This window comes from Pseudophryne corroboree, chromosome 8, assembly GCF_028390025.1.
Source record: "Pseudophryne corroboree isolate aPseCor3 chromosome 8, aPseCor3.hap2, whole genome shotgun sequence".
NCBI classification, from domain to species: domain Eukaryota; kingdom Metazoa; phylum Chordata; class Amphibia; order Anura; family Myobatrachidae; genus Pseudophryne; species Pseudophryne corroboree.
Window position 1 is genome coordinate 131,632,030 of NC_086451.1, and position 19,088 is coordinate 131,651,117.

Consider the following 19,088-nt stretch of genomic DNA (forward strand, 5'->3'; position numbering starts at 1 on the left):
AAGTTTACATCCGAAAAAGCTTGTATGGGCTCGCATAATGTAATAGACTTGAACTCGCAAATTCGCAGCCTATTACATATGCCGAGTTGTGGGACAAAATCACACCTTCAAATGTGAAAGAAGGTTCTAGTTTATCCTGCTCAATAAACTCGGACCACACTATATTATAGACTTCTCATGAAATGTTAAAATGATATCTCTATGCAAATACTGAACCTGACAAAATGTACAGTACATTAAATAGCATATATTTATTTTAATACAATACAACTAAAAAACAAAAACAAATTACAACAACATTCATTATATGACACAATAAGTATACAAAAGCCTGCGAGCCATTTCTATGTTGCCACTGCTCTGGTAAATGAGAGATAAATTGAAGGCAATCTCTCTGCGAAGGTCCACTTGGTCCTCATCGATCCCCTAAAAAAAAATAAAAAATTAATTTACACAACAACTCCGCTATGCACATACATACATTTATTTATTTTTAAAGCAAATCTCCTTCTTTAACATCTCTCTTTTCGGATTGCATAAAAGTGAAGATGTCTTTCTGTACCCTCCTCCTCCTGGCTGACATGGGCTACATGTGATGGGTGGCTGAAAGGTATTTGAGATATACAACATAAAAGGTGATACTGGCAGCTAATGGAAAGGACAGGTTTATAGAGAGCAGTTGATCAGAGCCATCTGTAGCTTGGGCTAACAATCAAAATATCACCAAATTTGGTAGGGAAACGAATTAAGACACATGAAGCAGGATTTCGCGGATAAAAAAAAAAGTGCATAAAGTCGCTAATGAAATAATGTTGATATTTTGAAAGTTGACACACATAGGCTGTGGCTAGGGTTAGTGACGGGGCTGCCCCCCATGACCACCTCACTCACAGGCCTCCTCTGCCAGATCGGGCCCTGTACATTGGTACTGCCTATACCCCTCTAATGGCAGCCATGGTTATTGAAGACCGCTATGAAAAATACTCATTGTTGACTATAGACGGAGCCAGATTAAGGAGGGGGGCCCAGGGGGTAAGTACCCCGGCCCCCCCATTCCAAAAGGGACCCCCGTTATGCCACAGATATGGATCTCTCTAACGATCCGATCTGTGGTGCTGCGCTCCCTACTAGCGAGTCTGTGCTGGATGGGAAGGCATTCGACGCAGCAGCACATCCTCCCTTCACATGCTTGCAGCCAGGCTGACCGCTGGGCTCCGCAACCTCATGGGGACATAGGCAAGGAGGTGCGGCCACAGCCTGCCACACTCAGCTGCCGCTGGTGTTCATGTCAAGAAGCTGGATTGATAGATGGCGAACTCGGCCCAGGCTTCCTTTAGTCTGCCTGACGTGACCCCTTCTGGCTCCGCCTCCTACTGCTGAAGGAGGAGAGCTCAGTGTGCGGAATGGATGGCCCCCGCCTGCTATGGAATCTCACATGCTGGAGGAATAAGCCCTCGCCACAGTCAGCACAACATAGGTAAACCAGTGTGTGGCATCATAATTCTCACACACACACACACACACACACACACACACACACACACACACACACACACACACACATATATATTGGATAGTGGAAGTATGGCGCCACAGGTGTATGTGAAATAGAATAATAAAGTGGTAAATGCAGCAATTCAGACACTCCTTTAACGATATAAGGCATCAGCTAACCCCTAAGTATTAGGCAGAGATACACTTCCTTAAACAGGATATGTAAAGAGGGGGATAGGGGTATAAGCGACAGACCGTGTCCGATAAAACATGTAATAAATATGAAGAAACTGGCTGGATACGTAAAAAAATAACAATATATTTATTTAAACAATTTAAAAAATTATATAAAAAATTATTAGGGTGGGTTAAAAACCGGAGGATATATACTGCTAAATGATATAGGTAAAAGATAGCTAAAAGACTAGATTAAATAATATAGTATAAAACAATCAATAATTAGATATCAGATAAGAAAGTGCTGCTTATCTTAAAAATGGAGAGTCAATTGAGGTACACCCAACGCGTTTCGTCCGTCAGACTTGATGAATTTATATAATTTTTTAAATTGTTTAAATAAATATATTGTTATTTTTTTACGTATCCAGCCAGTTTCTTCATATTTATTACATGTTTTATCGGACACGGTCTGTCGCTTATACCCCTATCCCCCTCTTTACATATATATATATATATATATATATATATATACCAAAGTTCCTATCTACATAGGAAAAGATGGCACTCCACGGACTTGTCTTAGAAGCTGATGTATTTAATGCCCACCACAGCATCGGAACAGCACCCCGGCAGCTGCTACCATATACCCCAAGTACCCCTCCAACTCTCTCTCTCTCTATAATATATATATATTTTTTTTTTTTTTTTTTTCTCGTAGTCCGTAAATAATGCTGGGGTCCATATTAGTACCATGGGCTATAGATGGGTCCACCAGAAGCCACTGCCACTTTAAGAGTTTAACAATGTGGGTTGGCTCCTCCCTCTATGCCCCTCCTACCAGACTCAGTCTAGAAACTGTGCCCGAGGAGACGACATACTTCGAGAGAAGGATTATACACAGACAGTGGCGAGATTCATACCAGCTCACACAACAAAGCAAATCCGGCCAACATGCCAGATAAACTCAGCAACAGCTGAAACAGTACTGAAACAGTAAAAAACGCAGAACTTACCTAGAAACCAGGCAGTACTGAACTAAATAACCACTGCAGGAAAACGAAGCACTGGGCGGGTGCCCAGCATCCTCTACGGACTACGTGAAAAGGATTTACCGGTAGTGTAACCAAAATCCTATTTTCTCTTACGTCCTAGAGAATGCTGGGGTCCATATTAGCACCATGAGGATGTACCAACGAGGGAGAGCGCGGAGGCTCTTGCAAAACTGCTTGACCAAACTTGAGGTCATCAGAGGCCAAAGTATCAAACTTGTAAAACTTGGCAAACGTGTTCGACCCAGACCAAGTAGCTGCTCGGCAAAGCTGTATAGCCAAGACACCCCAGGCAGCCGCTGTCACAACTGAGGGCCTGAGCTGACGGGAGGCAGCCTCAGTTGTAGGGGCTGAGACGTACCGGAACCTGGGAGGTTGTATCAGACCCCTGGACATGTAAGTAACATGAAGAGAAACCGCCCGAAGGCGTGACCACGACAACTTGAGTAAAAGTCAATGATATTTATTTATGACAAACTCCATGCATCACAGTAGCAGTAAAAAGAAACATAAAAATCAGCAGAGAAATAATAATACAGTTCCTGGGTACTACAGGGTGGCAGGGGCCACAGAGCTCTGGTGGTATGAGACAGTTCTTATTATCTGCAAGTTGGAAAGTCCTTACCAGGCTCAACTGTAGCAATGAGGAAAGCCCAGGGTCGTACCAGCTGGTGTTCCAGGGAAAGCTGGACTGCTGTAGATAAAATGCTGCTGTGGGTACTGGTTAGAACCAGACAGGTGTTGGCACGGAGTGGATACTGGCTGGAACCAGTTAAATAATAAATAAAGCTTGAGAGCGATGCAATATAGATGAAATGTAGAATTTGAGAGCGGAGAAATAATAATACCGGTGGAGAGTGGTAAACTGCAGAAAGGACACCGGCCCTTTAAGAGAAGCTGTACACTGCTGGAAGCTGAGCTGGAAGCAGGTGATGTTGTAGCTAGAAACAGGTGAGTCCAGAACGGATCGGAGAGTCAGGCTACACCGCAGATGGAATGCTGGTGCGGGTCTCTATAGCAGAAGTCTGGAGACAGGAGCTGGAACCTGGAAGACAATCACAGGAGAGAGACAAACTGGAACTAGGTTTGACAACCAAAGCACTGACGCCTTCCTTGCTCAGGCACAACCTATTTATACCTGCAGCAAGGAAGGCATTGGCTAGGCAATTATGCAAATTAATAATACTGACAACGGATTGGTAGGAAAGATCAGCTGACAGAATCCAAGATGGCTGCGCCCATGCAGACACTTGGAGGGAAGTTTGGATTGTAATCCATGTGGTCTGGAAAACAGTAATGGCGGCGCCGGCCACCGGAGACAGGAGACGCCAGGCTGACAGATGCACATCCGACCACGCAGACACAGCGGAGGCCGCGGCTGACGTAATCGCCACTCTGAATGCAGAAGCTCAGGGACGGCGGCGGAGGCCGCGGGAGACGTCATGCCAGATGTATAAGGCGTTACTGTGACTGCGTCCAGAGAGACAGGAGAGGATGTGGGAATGTGCACATCAGGATAACAGATGGGATCCGGTCCTGGAGCGCTGAGCCAGCCTTAGGAGGCATCTGATAGGTAAGAAATGGCGTCCAGATACCCGGATCGTGACAGCACCCCCCCCTTTAGGAGTGGCCCCAGGACACTTCTTTGGCTTTTGAGGAAACTTGGAATGGAATCTCCGGACCAAGGCAGGAGCATGGACATCAGAAGCATTTGTCCATGAACGTTCCTCAGGGCCATAACCCTTCCAGTCAATAAGATACTGAAGTTGACCGTAACGGTGACGTGAGTCCAGGATCTTGGCTACTTCATACTCAACGCCTCGTTGAGTTTGGACTTTCGGAGTTGGAGGAAGTGAGGAATGAAACCGATTCAAGATTAGCGGTTTCAACAGGGAAACATGGAATGTCCTGGGTATTTTTAAGAAGGGTGGCAACTGGAGTCTGTAAGCAACAGGATTGATGACTTGATCAATTTTAAAAGGACCGATGTAGCGAGGTGCAAACTTCATACTGGGAACTCTTAACCTCAAATTCTTCGTGGATAACCATACCCGATCACCCACCTTGAGAGCAGGAACTGCTCGACGCTTCTTATCCGCAAACTTCTTGTACCTGAACGATGCCTTGAGCAGAGCTGATCGTACGCTCTTCCAGATATTGGCAAACTGATGCAAGGTGATATCCACTGCGGGAACAGAAGTTGCTGGAAGCGGTTGGAACTCAGGGACTTTAGGGTGGAATCCAAAGTTGGTGAAGAATGGTGTTGAAGAAGATGAAGAATGATACTGGTTGTTATGACAGAACTCGGCCCAGGGAAGTAATTGAACCCAGTCATCTTGAGAGGAGGACACATAGATGCGGAGGAAGGACTCCAAGTCCTGATTCACCCTCTCAGTTTGACCATTGGTCTGAGGATGGTAAGCCGTGGAAAACTTTAGCTTGACTTGGAGGACTTGACATAAACTTCGCCAGAATTTGGCTGTGAATTGAACTCCTCGATCTGAGATAATTTCTTCTGGAAGACCGTGGAGTCGAAAGATCTCTTGTATGAATACTTGAGCCAACTTGGAAGCTGACGGAAGACCGGTAAGAGGAATGAAGTGTGCCATCTTGGTGAACCGGTCAACTACCACCCAGATGGTATTAAACTTGTTGCACATGGGCAAATCTGTAATAAAATCCATCGACAAATGGGTCCATGGTCGACGGGGAACAGATAGTGGAACCAGTTGCCCCGCAGGCGACTGGCGGGATACTTTATGTTGAGCACACTTTGGGCAAGATGCAATAAACTCCAAAACGTCCTTTTTCAGAGTTGGCCACCAATAGGACCTAGAGATAAACTCCAGGGTTTTTTGGATACCTGTATGTCCGGCAAAGCGGGAAGCATGGGCCCAATGCATGAGCTTCTTCCTTAGTGTCGGCTTCACAAAACTTTTCCCTGATGGGGGCGTAGAGTCCATCCCTACCGTGGAGAATGCCAACGGATTTATAATAGGATGCTTGTCTGAAGACTCTGACTCATTTTCTTGCTCCCATGAGCGGGAAAGGGCATCGGCCTTGCGATTCTGAGAGCCCGGACAGAACTGGAGTTTAAAGTCGAACCTGGAAAAGAAAAGTGCCCATCTGGCCTGACGAGGGTTGAGACATTGTGCGCCTTTCAGATATAGAAGGTTCTTGTGGTCTGTAAGGATGGTGATTGAATGAGAAGCTCCCTCCAACAGATATCTCCACTCCTCTAGAGCGAGCTTGATGGCTAGCAACTCCTGGTCGCCAATGGCATAGTTGCGCTCCGCTGGGGAGAACTTCCGTGAGAAGAAACTGCAAGGATGTAAATGGCCATCTTTAGCCCTCTGAAATAACACCGCTCCTACTCCAACGGAGGAGGCACCCACCTCTAAGATGAAAGGAGAGTCGATGTCAGGCTGTTTCAGGACAGGCGCAGAGATGAACCTCTGTTTTAAAAGATGAAAAGCTTGCATGGCTTCTTCAGACCACTTGGACGGGTTAGCACCCTTCTTGGTGAAAGCAGTAATAGGCGCCACAATGGTGGAAAAGTCTCGTATAAACTTTCGGTAATAATTGGCGAACCCTAAGAACCTCTGGACCCCTTTGAGGGTTAGGGGTACCGGCCAATTCTGGATTGCTTGTAGTTTCTCAGGATCCATCTCTAGTCCGGAACCGGACACAATGTACCCTAGAAACGGAATGGACTTGACTTCAAAGACGCATTTCTCTAATTTGCAATAGAGATGATTGACATGGAGACGGGACAGAACCTCCTTTACCCAAAAACGATGTTCCTCTAAATTGTTGGCAAAAATGAGGATATCATCTAGATAGACCACGACATGACGGTATAGAATGTCTCTGAAAATCTCATTGACGAAATGCTGGAAGACAGCTGGAGCATTGCTCAATCCGAAGGGCATGACGAGGTACTCATAATGTCCGTCACGGGTGTTAAATGCGGTCTTCCACTCGTCACCCTCACGGATCCGGATGAGATTGTATGCACCTCTCAAGTCCAGCTTTGTAAAGATGGTAGCTCCGCTAACTCTGTCAAAGAGCTCAGTAATCAGGGGTAAAGGATAGCGGTTCTTGATGGTAATGTCGTTCAAACCTCTGTAGTCGATGCACGGCCGCAGACCACCATCTTTCTTTTTTACAAAAAAGAAGCCTGCGCCGGCTGGAGAAGAAGAAGGTCGAATGAACCCCTTTGCTAGGTTCTCTTTAATGTATTCCTCCATAGAATGCGTCTCAGGCAGAGACAACGGATAAGTTCGGCCTCGAGGTGGAACCTTCCCTGGAACGAGATCAATCGGGCAGTCCCATTCTCTATGAGGAGGAAGGATATCAGCAGAAGCTTTACTGAACACATCCGTGAAATCTTGATATGGAGGAGGTGGAACATCAGACGACCTGGGGGAGGAAGAACAGACAGGCAACACTTTAAACAAACATGTCTCAGCACAGGAGGGACCCCATGCCAGAATTTGCGTAGTCGTCCAATCAATTGTAGGATTGTGAAGACGGAGCCATGGAAGGCCCAGGACCATAGGATGTGTGGCTCTTGGAATCACTAAAAGTGAAATAAGTTCGGAATGAAGAACTCCCACTCTCAGACGAACTGGTAGAGTCCTTAGAGCAATAACTGTATCAAAAATTTTACTGCCATCCACGGCAGTTAAGGAAAAGGAGGAAGGAAGTCTCTCGGTGGGTAGGGACCACCGTTTAACATAGGCTTCGGTAATAAAGTTCCCAGCTGCTCCGGAATCCAGGAGGGCAATGACGTTCTGATAACGTTGAGCAACTTGAAGCGAGACTGGGAGATTACAATCTTGAGGAGATGGAGAGGAGATCATTACTCCTAGCCGGCCCTCTCCTTGGCGAGCTAGGATTTGGAGTTTCCCGGACGTTTGGGACAGGCATTAATAGTGTGAGACGGAGCTGCACAATACAGACAGAGAGACTCAGAGAGACGTCTTCGGCGCTCAGCAGGAGTTAAACGGGAACGGCCAATTTGCATGGGTTCATCTTTAGTTGGTGACAGTTGGCGAGGAGGAGGAGCAGAAGATTTTGGAGCAGATGATCTTCCATGCTCAGTTGCTCTCTCTCTGAAACGTAAGTCAACTTTCGTACAAAGTGAGATTAGCTCATCTAACTTGGAGGGTAAGTCTCTGGTAGCTAACTCATCTTTAATACGCTCGGATAAACCATGCCAGAATGCAGCATACAGGGCCTCGTCGTTCCATGCCAGTTCAGATGCCAGAATCTGGAACTGTATAAGATATTGTCCTACAGTACGTGATCCCTGGCGTAAACTGAGAATCTCAGACGAAGCTGAAGTTACCCGGCCTGGCTCGTCGAAGATGCGCCTGAATGTTGACACGAATGCAGTGTAAGAAGATAGCAGGGTGTCGGACCTCTCCCATAACGGTGATGCCCAGTCGAGGGCTGAGCCACTGAGAAGAGAGATGATGTAGGCAATTTTTGTACGGTCACTGGGAAAATTGCCAGGTTGTAGCTCAAACTGAATCTCACACTGGTTGAGAAATCCCCTGCAGAATCTTGGAGATCCGTCAAATTTTGCTGGCGTTGGAAGATGAAGACGTGGTTGACGCCCCAGATGCGCCTGATCCACGGAGAGTTGTCTGAATCCCATCCAGCCGAGTAGAGAGATCCTGGAGACAGCGGATGATGTGGCCCTGTGCAGCCTCCTGATGTTCAAGTCGGGCTGCCAGTTCTTGCATCGGCCTGGCCGCTTGATCCTGGTCTCCGGCTGGATTCATTTGGTCAGTGCTTACTGTCACAACTGAGGGCCTGAGCTGACGGGAGGCAGCCTCAGTTGTAGGGGCTGAGACGTACCGGAACCTGGGAGGTTGTATCAGACCCCTGGACATGTAAGTAACATGAAGAGAAACCGCCCGAAGGCGTGACCACGACAACTTGAGTAAAAGTCAATGATATTTATTTATGACAAACTCCATGCATTACAGTAGCAGTAAAAAGAAACATAAAAATCAGCAGAGAAATAATAATACAGTTCCTGGGTACTACAGGGTGGCAGGGGCCACAGAGCTCTGGTGGTATGAGACAGTTCTTATTATCTGCAAGTTGGAAAGTCCTTACCAGGCTCAACTGTAGCAATGAGGAAAGCCCAGGGTCGTACCAGCTGGTGTTCCAGGGAAAGCTGGACTGCTGTAGATAAAATGCTGCTGTGGGTACTGGTTAGAACCAGACAGGTGTTGGCACGGAGTGGATACTGGCTGGAACCAGTTAAATAATAAATAAAGCTTGAGAGCGATGCAATATAGATGAAATGTAGAATTTGAGAGCGGAGAAATAATAATACCGGTGGAGAGTGGTAAACTGCAGAAAGGACACCGGCCCTTTAAGAGAAGCTGTACACTGCTGGAAGCTGAGCTGGAAGCAGGTGATGTTGTAGCTAGAAACAGGTGAGTCCAGAACGGATCGGAGAGTCAGGCTACACCGCAGATGGAATGCTGGTGCGGGTCTCTATAGCAGAAGTCTGGAGACAGGAGCTGGAACCTGGAAGACAATCACAGGAGAGAGACAAACTGGAACTAGGTTTGACAACCAAAGCACTGACGCCTTCCTTGCTCAGGCACAACCTATTTATACCTGCAGCAAGGAAGGCATTGGCTAGGCAATTATGCAAATTAATAATACTGACAACGGATTGGTAGGAAAGATCAGCTGACAGAATCCAAGATGGCTGCGCCCATGCAGACACTTGGAGGGAAGTTTGGATTGTAATCCATGTGGTCTGGAAAACAGTAATGGCGGCGCCGGCCACCGGAGACAGGAGACGCCAGGCTGACAGATGCACATCCGACCACGCAGACACAGCGGAGGCCGCGGCTGACGTAACCGCCACTCTGAATGCAGAAGCTCAGGGACGGCGGCGGAGGCCGCGGGAGACGTCATGCCAGATGTATAAGGCGTTACTGTGACTGCGTCCAGAGAGACAGGAGAGGATGCGGGAATGTGCACATCAGGATAACAGATGGGATCCGGTCCTGGAGCGCTGAGCCAGCCTTAGGAGGCATCTGATAGGTAAGAAATGGCGTCCAGATACCCGGATCGTGACAGCCGCCCAGGAAGAACCCACCTTATGAGTAGAGTGGGCCTTAACAGATTTTGGACACTCCTGCCGTAGAATACGCATGCTGGATGGTGAACCTGATCCAGCGCGAAATCGACTGTTTAGAAGCAGAACACCCAATTTTCTTGGGATCTTAGAGGACAAACAGAGTGTCAGATTTTCTATGACGAGCCATCCTCTTCACATAAATCTTCAAAGCCCTTACAACATCCAAGGCCTTTGAAGCAATTGAGGAGTCAGTAGCCACTGGCACCACAATAGGTTGGTTGATATGAAAAGCTGACACAACCTTAGGAAGGAACTGTGGACGAGTCCTGAGTTCCGCCCTATCTTCATGGAAGACCAGATAGGGACTTTTACAGGACAAAGCCCCCAAGTCCGACACACGTCGAGCAGAAGCTAAGGCCAACAAAGTGACCACATTCCACGTAAGAAATTTTATTTCAGCCTCCTGCAGAGGCTCAAACCAATCCGATTGCAGGAACCGCAACACCACATCAAGATCCCAGGGTGCCGTTGGTGCCACAAAGGGAGGCTGGATGTGCAGAACCCCTTTCAAAAAGGTCTGAACCTCAGGGAGGACAGCCAAATGTTTTTGGAAGAAAATGGATAAAGCTGAGATCTGGACCTTGATGGAGCCCAATCTCAGGCCCATATCCACACCTGCTTGCAGGAAAAGGAGAAAACGTCCAAGTTGAAACTCCACCGCAAAAAAATTCTTGGATTCACACCAAGACACACATTATTTCAAAATTCGATGGTAATGTGTAGACGTTACCCCCTTCCTAGCCTGTATCAGGGTAGGAATAACCTCGCTCGGAATACCCTTCCGAGCTAAGATCTGGCGCTCAACCGCCATGCCGTCAAACGTAGCCGTGGTAAGTCTTGATAAGCGAACGGCCCCTGCAGTAGAAGATACTCTCGAAGAGGTAGGGGCCTTGGATCTTCCAGCAGTAGATCCAGCAGATCCGCATACCAAGCCCTCCTTGGCCAGTCCGGAGCAATGAGAATTGCCAGAACCTTTGTTCTTTTTATAAGTTGTAGAACTTTTGGAATTAGAGGAAGTGGAGGGAACAGATACACTGACGTGAACACCCACGGTGTTACTAGGCGTCCACCGCCACTGCCTGTGAGTCTCTCGACCTGGAACAGTACCTCCGAAGCTTCTTGTTGAGGCGGGAGGCCATCATGTCTATGTGAGGAACCCCCCACCAACCGGTTACCTCCTCGAACACCTCCGGGTGGAGGCCCCACTCTCCTGGATGGAGATCGTGTCTGCTGAGGAAGTCCGCTTCCCAGTTGTCTACTCCCGGAATGAAGATTGCTGACATCGCTACTGCGTGCCTTTCTGCCCAGAGGAGGATTCTTGTCGCCTCTGACATTGCAGCCCTGCTCTTCATTCCGCCTTGTTGGTTTATGTAGGCCACTGTGGTCACGTTGTCCTACTGCAGCTGAACAGCCCGACCCTGCAGAAGGTGTGCTGCTTGAAGAAGGCCGTTGTATACGGCTATTAGATCCCGGATGTTTATTGGGAGAAGGGATTCTTGACTTGACCACCTTCCTTGGAAGGTTTCCCCCGGAGCGACTGCTCCCCAATCTCTTAGACTTGCATCCGTGGTTAGAAGGATCCAGTCCTGAACTCCGAACCTTCGGCCCTCCAGAAGGTGTGGTAGTTGAAGACACCAGAGGAGCGAAATCCTGGCTTTTGGCGACAGACGTATCCTCTGATGCATATGTAGGTGAGATCCCGACCACTGGTCCAAGAGATCCAGCTGAAAGGATCGAGCATGAAACCTTCCGTACTGCAGAGCCTCATAGGAGGCAACCATCTTCCCCAGAAGGCGGATGCACTGATGAACCGATACCCGGGCAGGCTTCAAGACATCCCGGACCATTGTTTGAATCGCCAACGCTTTCTCCACCGGTAGAAACACCCTCTGCACCTCCGTGTCGAGGATCATCCCCAGGAAAGACAGCCTCCTTGTCGGTTCCAGATGAGACTTTGGAAGGTTCAGGATCCAACCGTGCTCCTTGAGCAGATGTGTCATGAGAGCAATGGATCTTAACAACTTCTCTCTGGATGATGCCTTGATCAGCAGATCATCCAGATACAGAATTATGTTCACACCCTGCTTGCGGAGGAGAACTATCATCTCTGCCATCACCTTGGTGAAGACCCTCGGTGCCGTGGAGAGACCGAACGGCAGTGCCTGAAACTGATAGTGATCGTCTAACAGTGCAAACCTGAGATAGGCCTAGTGCGGCAACCAAATGGGAATGTGGAGGTACGCATCCTTGATGTCCAGGGACACCAGGAACTCCCCCTCCGTCAGTCCTGAGATAACTGCTCTCAGAGACTCCATCTTGAATTTGAAGTCCCTTAGATAAGGGTTCAAAGCTTTCAAGTTCAGAATTGGCCTTACCAAACCATCTGGCTTCGGTACCACAAAAAGGTTTGAATAGTAACCTTTGTTCAACTGGTGAGGTGGAACTGGAACAATGACCTCAGACACTACCAATTTATGGATAGCATCCAGAAGAATAGCTCTGTCTGCCGGCAAAGCTGGCAAGCCTGATTTGAAGAAACGGTGAGGCGAGAGAGTTTGAAACTCCAGCCTGTACCCCCTGGACACAATATCCTGTATTCAGGGGTCCAAGCCCGATGACACCAAGACGTGGCTGAAATGCCGGAGTCTTGCTCCCACCTGAGACCCCTGCGAGCCGAGACGGACATGGAGGAGATCCCCGCAGCCATGGAACCCAGGTCCTTCATGGATTCTACTAGGAACCCTGCAGAATCCTGTATGTTACGTAAAAACAAATCAACGTCACCTTTATCCATCGTAGTCAAGTCCTCCTGCAGAGTGATTGACCACTTGGCTATAGCTTTAGAAATCCATGCACAGGCAATAGTAGGCCGGAGTATAGCCCCTGAAGCAGTGTATATGGATTTGAGCGTAGCATCCACTTTGCGATCAGCCGGGTCCTTCAACGCGGTAGATCCTGGGACTGGCAATACCACCTGTTTTGACAGCCTGGAGACAGAGGCATCAACTATAGGCGGAGACTCACATTTTTTTCTACTGTCTTCCGGGAAGGGAAAAGCAATCAGGACCCTTTTAGGGATCTGGATTTTTTTCTCCTGGTTTTCCCAGGCTTTTTCAAATATAGCATTTAATTCCTTAGATGCCGGGAAGGTGAGAGGGGCTTTCTTACTGTCCGTGAAAAAGGCCTCCTCAACCTGCTCAGGAGGTGTGTCAGAAATATGTAACACATCCCGCATGGCCTCAATCAACTGCACCCCCTTAGCAAGTGATGCCGTCCCCTTCACCGTCTGCTGTGTCAGAATCATTATCCGTGTCATCCTGCATAATTTGGGCAAGAGCACGTTTGTGAGAATGTACCACAGGGGTCCCCGAGGGAGCAGTATCAGACCATACTGCCATAGAGGACTGCAACACCTGAGTTGCATGCTCAGTCCTTGCAACCCTTTCAGAAATCTGAGAAATAGCCCCCCTAAGAGAGGTTAACCACTCCGGTTCTCTAGCTGGGATCTGCGCTACAACAGTGAAACCCTGATTACATGGGATGGGATCTTCCTGAGAAAATAAATCCTCTGCAGCATATGTCTCTAGACATGTTTGCTTGTACACCCCACACATACACACAGGGTACAGGGCAGACAGCGTTTCCCCCCCAAGAATGGCAGAGAGACACAGAGATTGGAGCCAACCCACACACAGCGCTATATAGGTATAGGGAGACCCTTAACACAGTCTTACACAGCCTCCCCTCCCTTCTACAACCCCCTGGTACCGTACAGATAGCTGGAGTTGCTCTGGAGGGACTGCTCTTCCACTGGCAGCGTGTCTGCAGGCAGGAAAATGGCGCTGAACGCTGCTGGGTCCGCTCTGAGGAGAAGCTCCGCCCCCTTAATGGCACTGTCTTCCCACTCTTCTAAGATTATACTGTCCTGAGGATTTTTTGCTGGCTGAGATCCGCAGACCCCGACAGGCTTTCTGGTCAGTGTAGGGTTAAGGCGCCGGCTCAGGGCGCCCCTCACAGCGCCGCACTTAAGTACCGCTGAGCCTCCCCCGGAGTGCAGTTTGAACTGCGCTCCTACCCTGTAGCCACCATCTTCACACCGGCCCCCCGCTTGCTAGGGGGGGTCGGTGACTCACTCACCACAAACTTCAGCTCTGCAAGGGGGTGGCGGCATGCTGCTGGGGTGAGCGTTCCCCTTTCGGCGGGGAGCAATCTATCCCCTCTGGAGCTCAGTGTCCAGTCAGCGGAGACAGTGGCTCAGACCCCACAGGGTGGACACTGCTGCCCCCCCTCAGTCCCTCGATGCAGGGAGGCTTTTGCCAGCAGCCTCCCTGTAAAATAAAAAAACTCTAAAATAAACTTTTACTAAGAAAGCTCTGTAGAGCTCCCCTAGCTGTGACCGGCTCCACTGGGCACATTTTCTAAACTGAAAAATGGAAAGATAGGCAGCGCTACAAATGAAGTGATTGAAATAAACAGTGATAATTTTTTGTCAATTTATTAAAAAAACCAATAAAAACTGTTATTCTTATTCTCTCCTCAGAATTGACTGGTACAGGTTGAGTATCCCTTATCCAAAATGCTTGGGACCAGAGGTATTTTGGATATGGGATTTTTCCGTATTTTGGAATAATTGCATACCATAGTTAGATATAATGGTGATGGGACCTAAATATAAGCACAGAATGCATTTATGTTTCATATACACCTTATACACACAGCTTGAAGGTCATTTTAGACAATATTTTGTATAACTTTGTGCATTAAACAAAGTGTGTCTACATTCACACAATTCATTTATGTTTCATATACACCTTATACACACAGCCTAAAGGTCATGTACTACAATATTTTTAATAACTTTGTGTATTAAACAAAGTTTGTGTACATTGAGCCATCAAAAAACAATGGTTTCACTATCTCACTCTCACTCAAAAAAGTCCGTATTTCGGAATATTTGGATATGGGATACTCAACCTGTAATAAAATACATGCACCTTAATCAGTTCATACACATCTGTAAAGTTAGACCAATTAGTGTCTGTTCCTGAATATGTACCCAGGTAAGTCCACAAGTCCCACAGAGGATTTCTAATGTATCAGCACAGTTCGGTTATTGAATATTTACTGATCACCGTATTAGAGGTGGAAAGGCTTCCATATGAGTAGTTCCATGTTGGAAATTGATGTCCTCATTAGGATGGTGATTGCTGTTGATGTCCTCTTAATGATGCACAGGGGGTTGGTGGTGGATCCGGGGTTGGTTCAGACACTGAGTTGAGGTCTTTAGAAACTGAAGTGGTGCAAAGTAGCTCTGCCTATCTTTCCATTTTTCCTTTTGTACATCTCCAGGAGTGACTTTCCTGGTTCCTTGGCAGCTGCTTGGTGCAGCAACTATTATTGAGTGCCTGTTCTTCTTGAAAAGAAGTTTTCTTGCATTTTCTAAACTTAGTCTGGTAGCATAGAGGGAGGAGCCAGCCCACACTGTTAAACTCTTAAAGTGCCAATGGCTCTGAGGACGGGGCTAGTCCCCGAAACATGTCGGTAAATTAAAACTGACCTTTCTACTTTTGCAAAAACCTGCGTGAGTGCCGCCTTCATTCTTTCTACATATATATATATATATATATATATAGTATAGTATATCTACATATATTTGGATAGAGAATCCCAGCAGTCGGGGTGCCGACAGTCCCACGACCGAAACAGGCATCCCAACAATTAGAATGCCGACAGGGCCGTCCTGTCTTAAGTACCCCGAGCCCCCCAAAGCCTTAATGTAGCTCTGACTATAAACATTCACAATGTCCATGTCGACATTCTGAACGTAGACTTCTCATACAACCCATATAAATATATAACTTTCTTCCTAGATGGTACCATGGACTTGTAGTATCAATAAATGTGTGTGTGCAGTATGTAAGTTGTGCTATAGTGTACTGCAGAGGCCCAAAATACAACCACAAACAGCATTTGTGTTATGGTGGCAGATATGTTATACTGTACCTGTAACTGAAGCGGTGGGAGCTCCAATGCTTGCTGGTAATACTGTATTGTAAGGTGCGTTAGCCCCATTTGATGGAGTGCACGTCCAAGGTTGTAGTATGTCTCCTGGCAAGGGCCTCGTAAGTCAAGATATCGATTCAAGAATGAAAACCCCTAAAACATAAATAATATATTGTAAAGCTCATTAACACTAAAATAAAAGTGTAAACAGAGAACAATAATAGATTGTATACTGCATGTTAATAACATTAAAATACCCAAAAAGTTTTAATAGAAAACACACAGTCTTTGGCATTGAACTGAGTAAGTCTATAATATACAGACTAATGTAATCTTTGCTACAAATAAGAAAAATACTAATTATCTATTGATATTAGAAGTAAGCAAGGAGCTTGGGTATCCCATCTGTGATTTCTATTGTACAGAATTTGTATGGAGTATAGACACTGTGAAGTGTGTATATTGCTGGTGTCCGGCACTCAGTTCAGATTATATCCAATAATTTATAGTTATCTGTACTAAAACCAGCTGCTGAAATCCAAAGTGGGATTGGGATCATCCATTTTATAACACAAATACACTTTATAACATAAAAATATACAGATGTGTGTGCGCACCTTAGGCACCCACACACCACTGTATATGGATCAGCACTGTATGTAATGAAATACCAATATAGTTGGATTAAGACTCGTTTGCTGAGTCTTAATCCAGCTATATTGGTATTTTATTACATACAGTGCTGATCCATATACAGCATACTTTTGGCAGGTACAGTACCTTTTTTTTATGGTCTATACCGATTTCTGGCTCTCCAAACCTCAATTGAAAGTGTAGGAAAAGCCCCCTTTCCTAATTTATACCGGTTTTTATGTGTATAATGTTCATACCTCCCAACTGTCCCACTGAGTCCCGCTAATCGGACCCTGTCCCGCTGTCCCACCAGCAGGCAGCAGTGTTCTGCGGGCGGGGCAGTTGGGAGAGCCTTTGATCACCCGCTGCTCTGCAAAGCAGCCGGAGATCACTGAATACATGCTGTGCGCTGCTAGGAGGGGAGCGGGGGCCGCCCACCTGCTCGTGGAGGGCTGGGCACAGGCCCAAAAGGCAAGAAAATGGTCAGCCTGAAGAGGCCACGCCCACTCAAACAAGGCCACGCCCACCACAGTTGAGGCCACGCTCCCTTTTCGGGTCCCGATTTCATCTACTCTAAAGTTGGGAGGTATGATGATGTTGGAGGGTATGTATTACTGTGGTGTGTGGTTGCCTAAGGTGCACACACACATCTGTATATTTTTCTGTTAGAAAGTGATTTCTATTGTTCCCCATAACAGATTTGGTATGATATACCGATGGACAGGATGCTGGCGGACAGAATACTGACAGCGGAATACCGATGTTATTCCTTATAACACTACTTTGCTGGAAAACTACCACCACGGCAAGCGGTGCCTTGCACTGGGGCCTGCCGCTGTCAAGGTGCCCAAAGCCAGCGCAGCATGTAATGAGTCAAACTGACTCATTACATGCCGCCTGCCGCTGTGTGCTGCGGGACAGAGGAGAGGAGCAGCAGGGACGCAGCCACGGGGAAGAGGAGGAGGGAAAGGGACTCCACCAATTACACTGCGCTGCTGCGGCTCCAGTCCCGAGTCCCCCTCCCTCCTTCTCCCCTCCCCTGCCCGGGATCATCACCTGCCTAACTGCCTGCACCAATCTGCCTGACTGTCTGAGCCAGCGGAGATGGTAAGTATAATCTATTCTGTCTGTCTGTCTGTCTGTCTGTCTGTCTATCTATCTATCTATCTATCTATCTATCTATCTATCGTAATGTGTAAAAAGGTGGACTGTCTGCCGTAATGTGTAAAAAAGGGGGACTGGCTGCCGTAAGCATTTTGTTGCACCTGGGCCCACCGCTCGCTAGTTCTACCACTGGACTGTTCATAAGGAATTCATAAAGATTGCTATTATTAAATAATTAAATAAATAGATAAATACAATTTTTACCTTCTTAATCCATTAACATAGTAACTAAGGTTGAAAAAAAACAATTGTCCATCGAGTTCAACCTATTTGTGGTCTCCTATGCAGTCCTATTATAGGACTAGTTATTTTTATGTTAGCACTAGTTATATTAACTATAATGCGTAACTACGCACCATAACCCTGAATATCTTTATCCAATAGGAATTTATCTAACCCATTCTTTAAGGTGCTGACTGAGTCTGCTGTTACTACTCTCTCAGGCAGGGAATTCTAAACACGTATTGTCCTTACTGTGAAAAAACCTTTTCGCCTCAATGTGCGGAAACTCCTCTCCTCTAACCTAAGCGAGTGACCACGTGTCCTCTGTGCTGATCTTATAGAAAACAGGTCCATCCCAAGCTCTGTGTATTGAACCCTTATATATTTGTAGAGGTTGATCATGTCCCCTATTAGTCTCCTCTTTTCCAATGTAAACATGCCTAGACTTGCAAGCCTTTCCTCGTATTCCAGCGTCTCCATGCCCTTGATTAGTTTGGTCGCCCGCCTCTGAACCTTTTCTAGCTCCAGGATATCCTTTTTGTAATATGGTGCCCAAAATTGCACACAGTATTCAAGATGGGTCCTCACTAGTGATTTATATAATAGGAGTATAATACTCTCGGCCCTTGCATCAATTCCCCGTTTTAAGCATGCTAATATCTTCTTTGCCTTCTTTGCTGCACTCCTACTTTGGGTACTGCTGCTTAATTTGTTAAATTTACACAAACAAACCAAATTGGTGACCTTTGACCCCCTTTGCTGCCCTATTTGGGCAGGTTTTGGGTAAGATCCCAACATCAATATCAGCAAATATTTTTGCAGCGCCAACATAAATGATAACTAATTTTATCAAGAGGACTTCGAATTGAAGGATGGTGTAATGGTTAGCATTACTGCATCACAGCACTGAGGTCATGGGTCTGACTTCCACTATGGCCCTATCTGTGTGCAGTTTGTATATTCTTCCTGTACTTGCAAAGGTTTCCTCCCACAATCCAAAAATAAAATGTGATAAAGCTGATTATCTTTACAGGAATAAAAGCTATACCTTAAACACACCTTAAATACACTTTAAACCTTTAGCCGCAGCGGCCGCTATACTTAATTCACACTCTACGCACCTTTTACGCTATTAGCATACAGAGTCCCGTACAGTGTACGGACTT

At 46.7% G+C, this 19,088-nt stretch overlaps 1 protein-coding gene across 4 annotated transcripts in view; it reads right to left on the minus strand.

The window, feature by feature from the left end:
- Positions 1-227: 227 nt before the first annotated feature.
- The window catches only part of GTF3C3 (general transcription factor IIIC subunit 3), a 343,614-nt gene continuing 324,753 nt past the window's right edge, over positions 228-19,088 (minus strand). For all 4 annotated transcript variants that reach the window (XM_063936927.1, XM_063936928.1, XM_063936925.1 and 1 more), the window contains 2 exons: positions 15,904-16,056; positions 228-426 (listed from right to left, as the gene is read on the minus strand). In XM_063936927.1, coding sequence (XP_063792997.1) covers positions 304-426; positions 15,904-16,056 — 276 coding nt within the window. In that variant the 3' untranslated portion in view covers positions 228-303. The remainder of the gene's footprint in view (positions 427-15,903; positions 16,057-19,088) is intronic.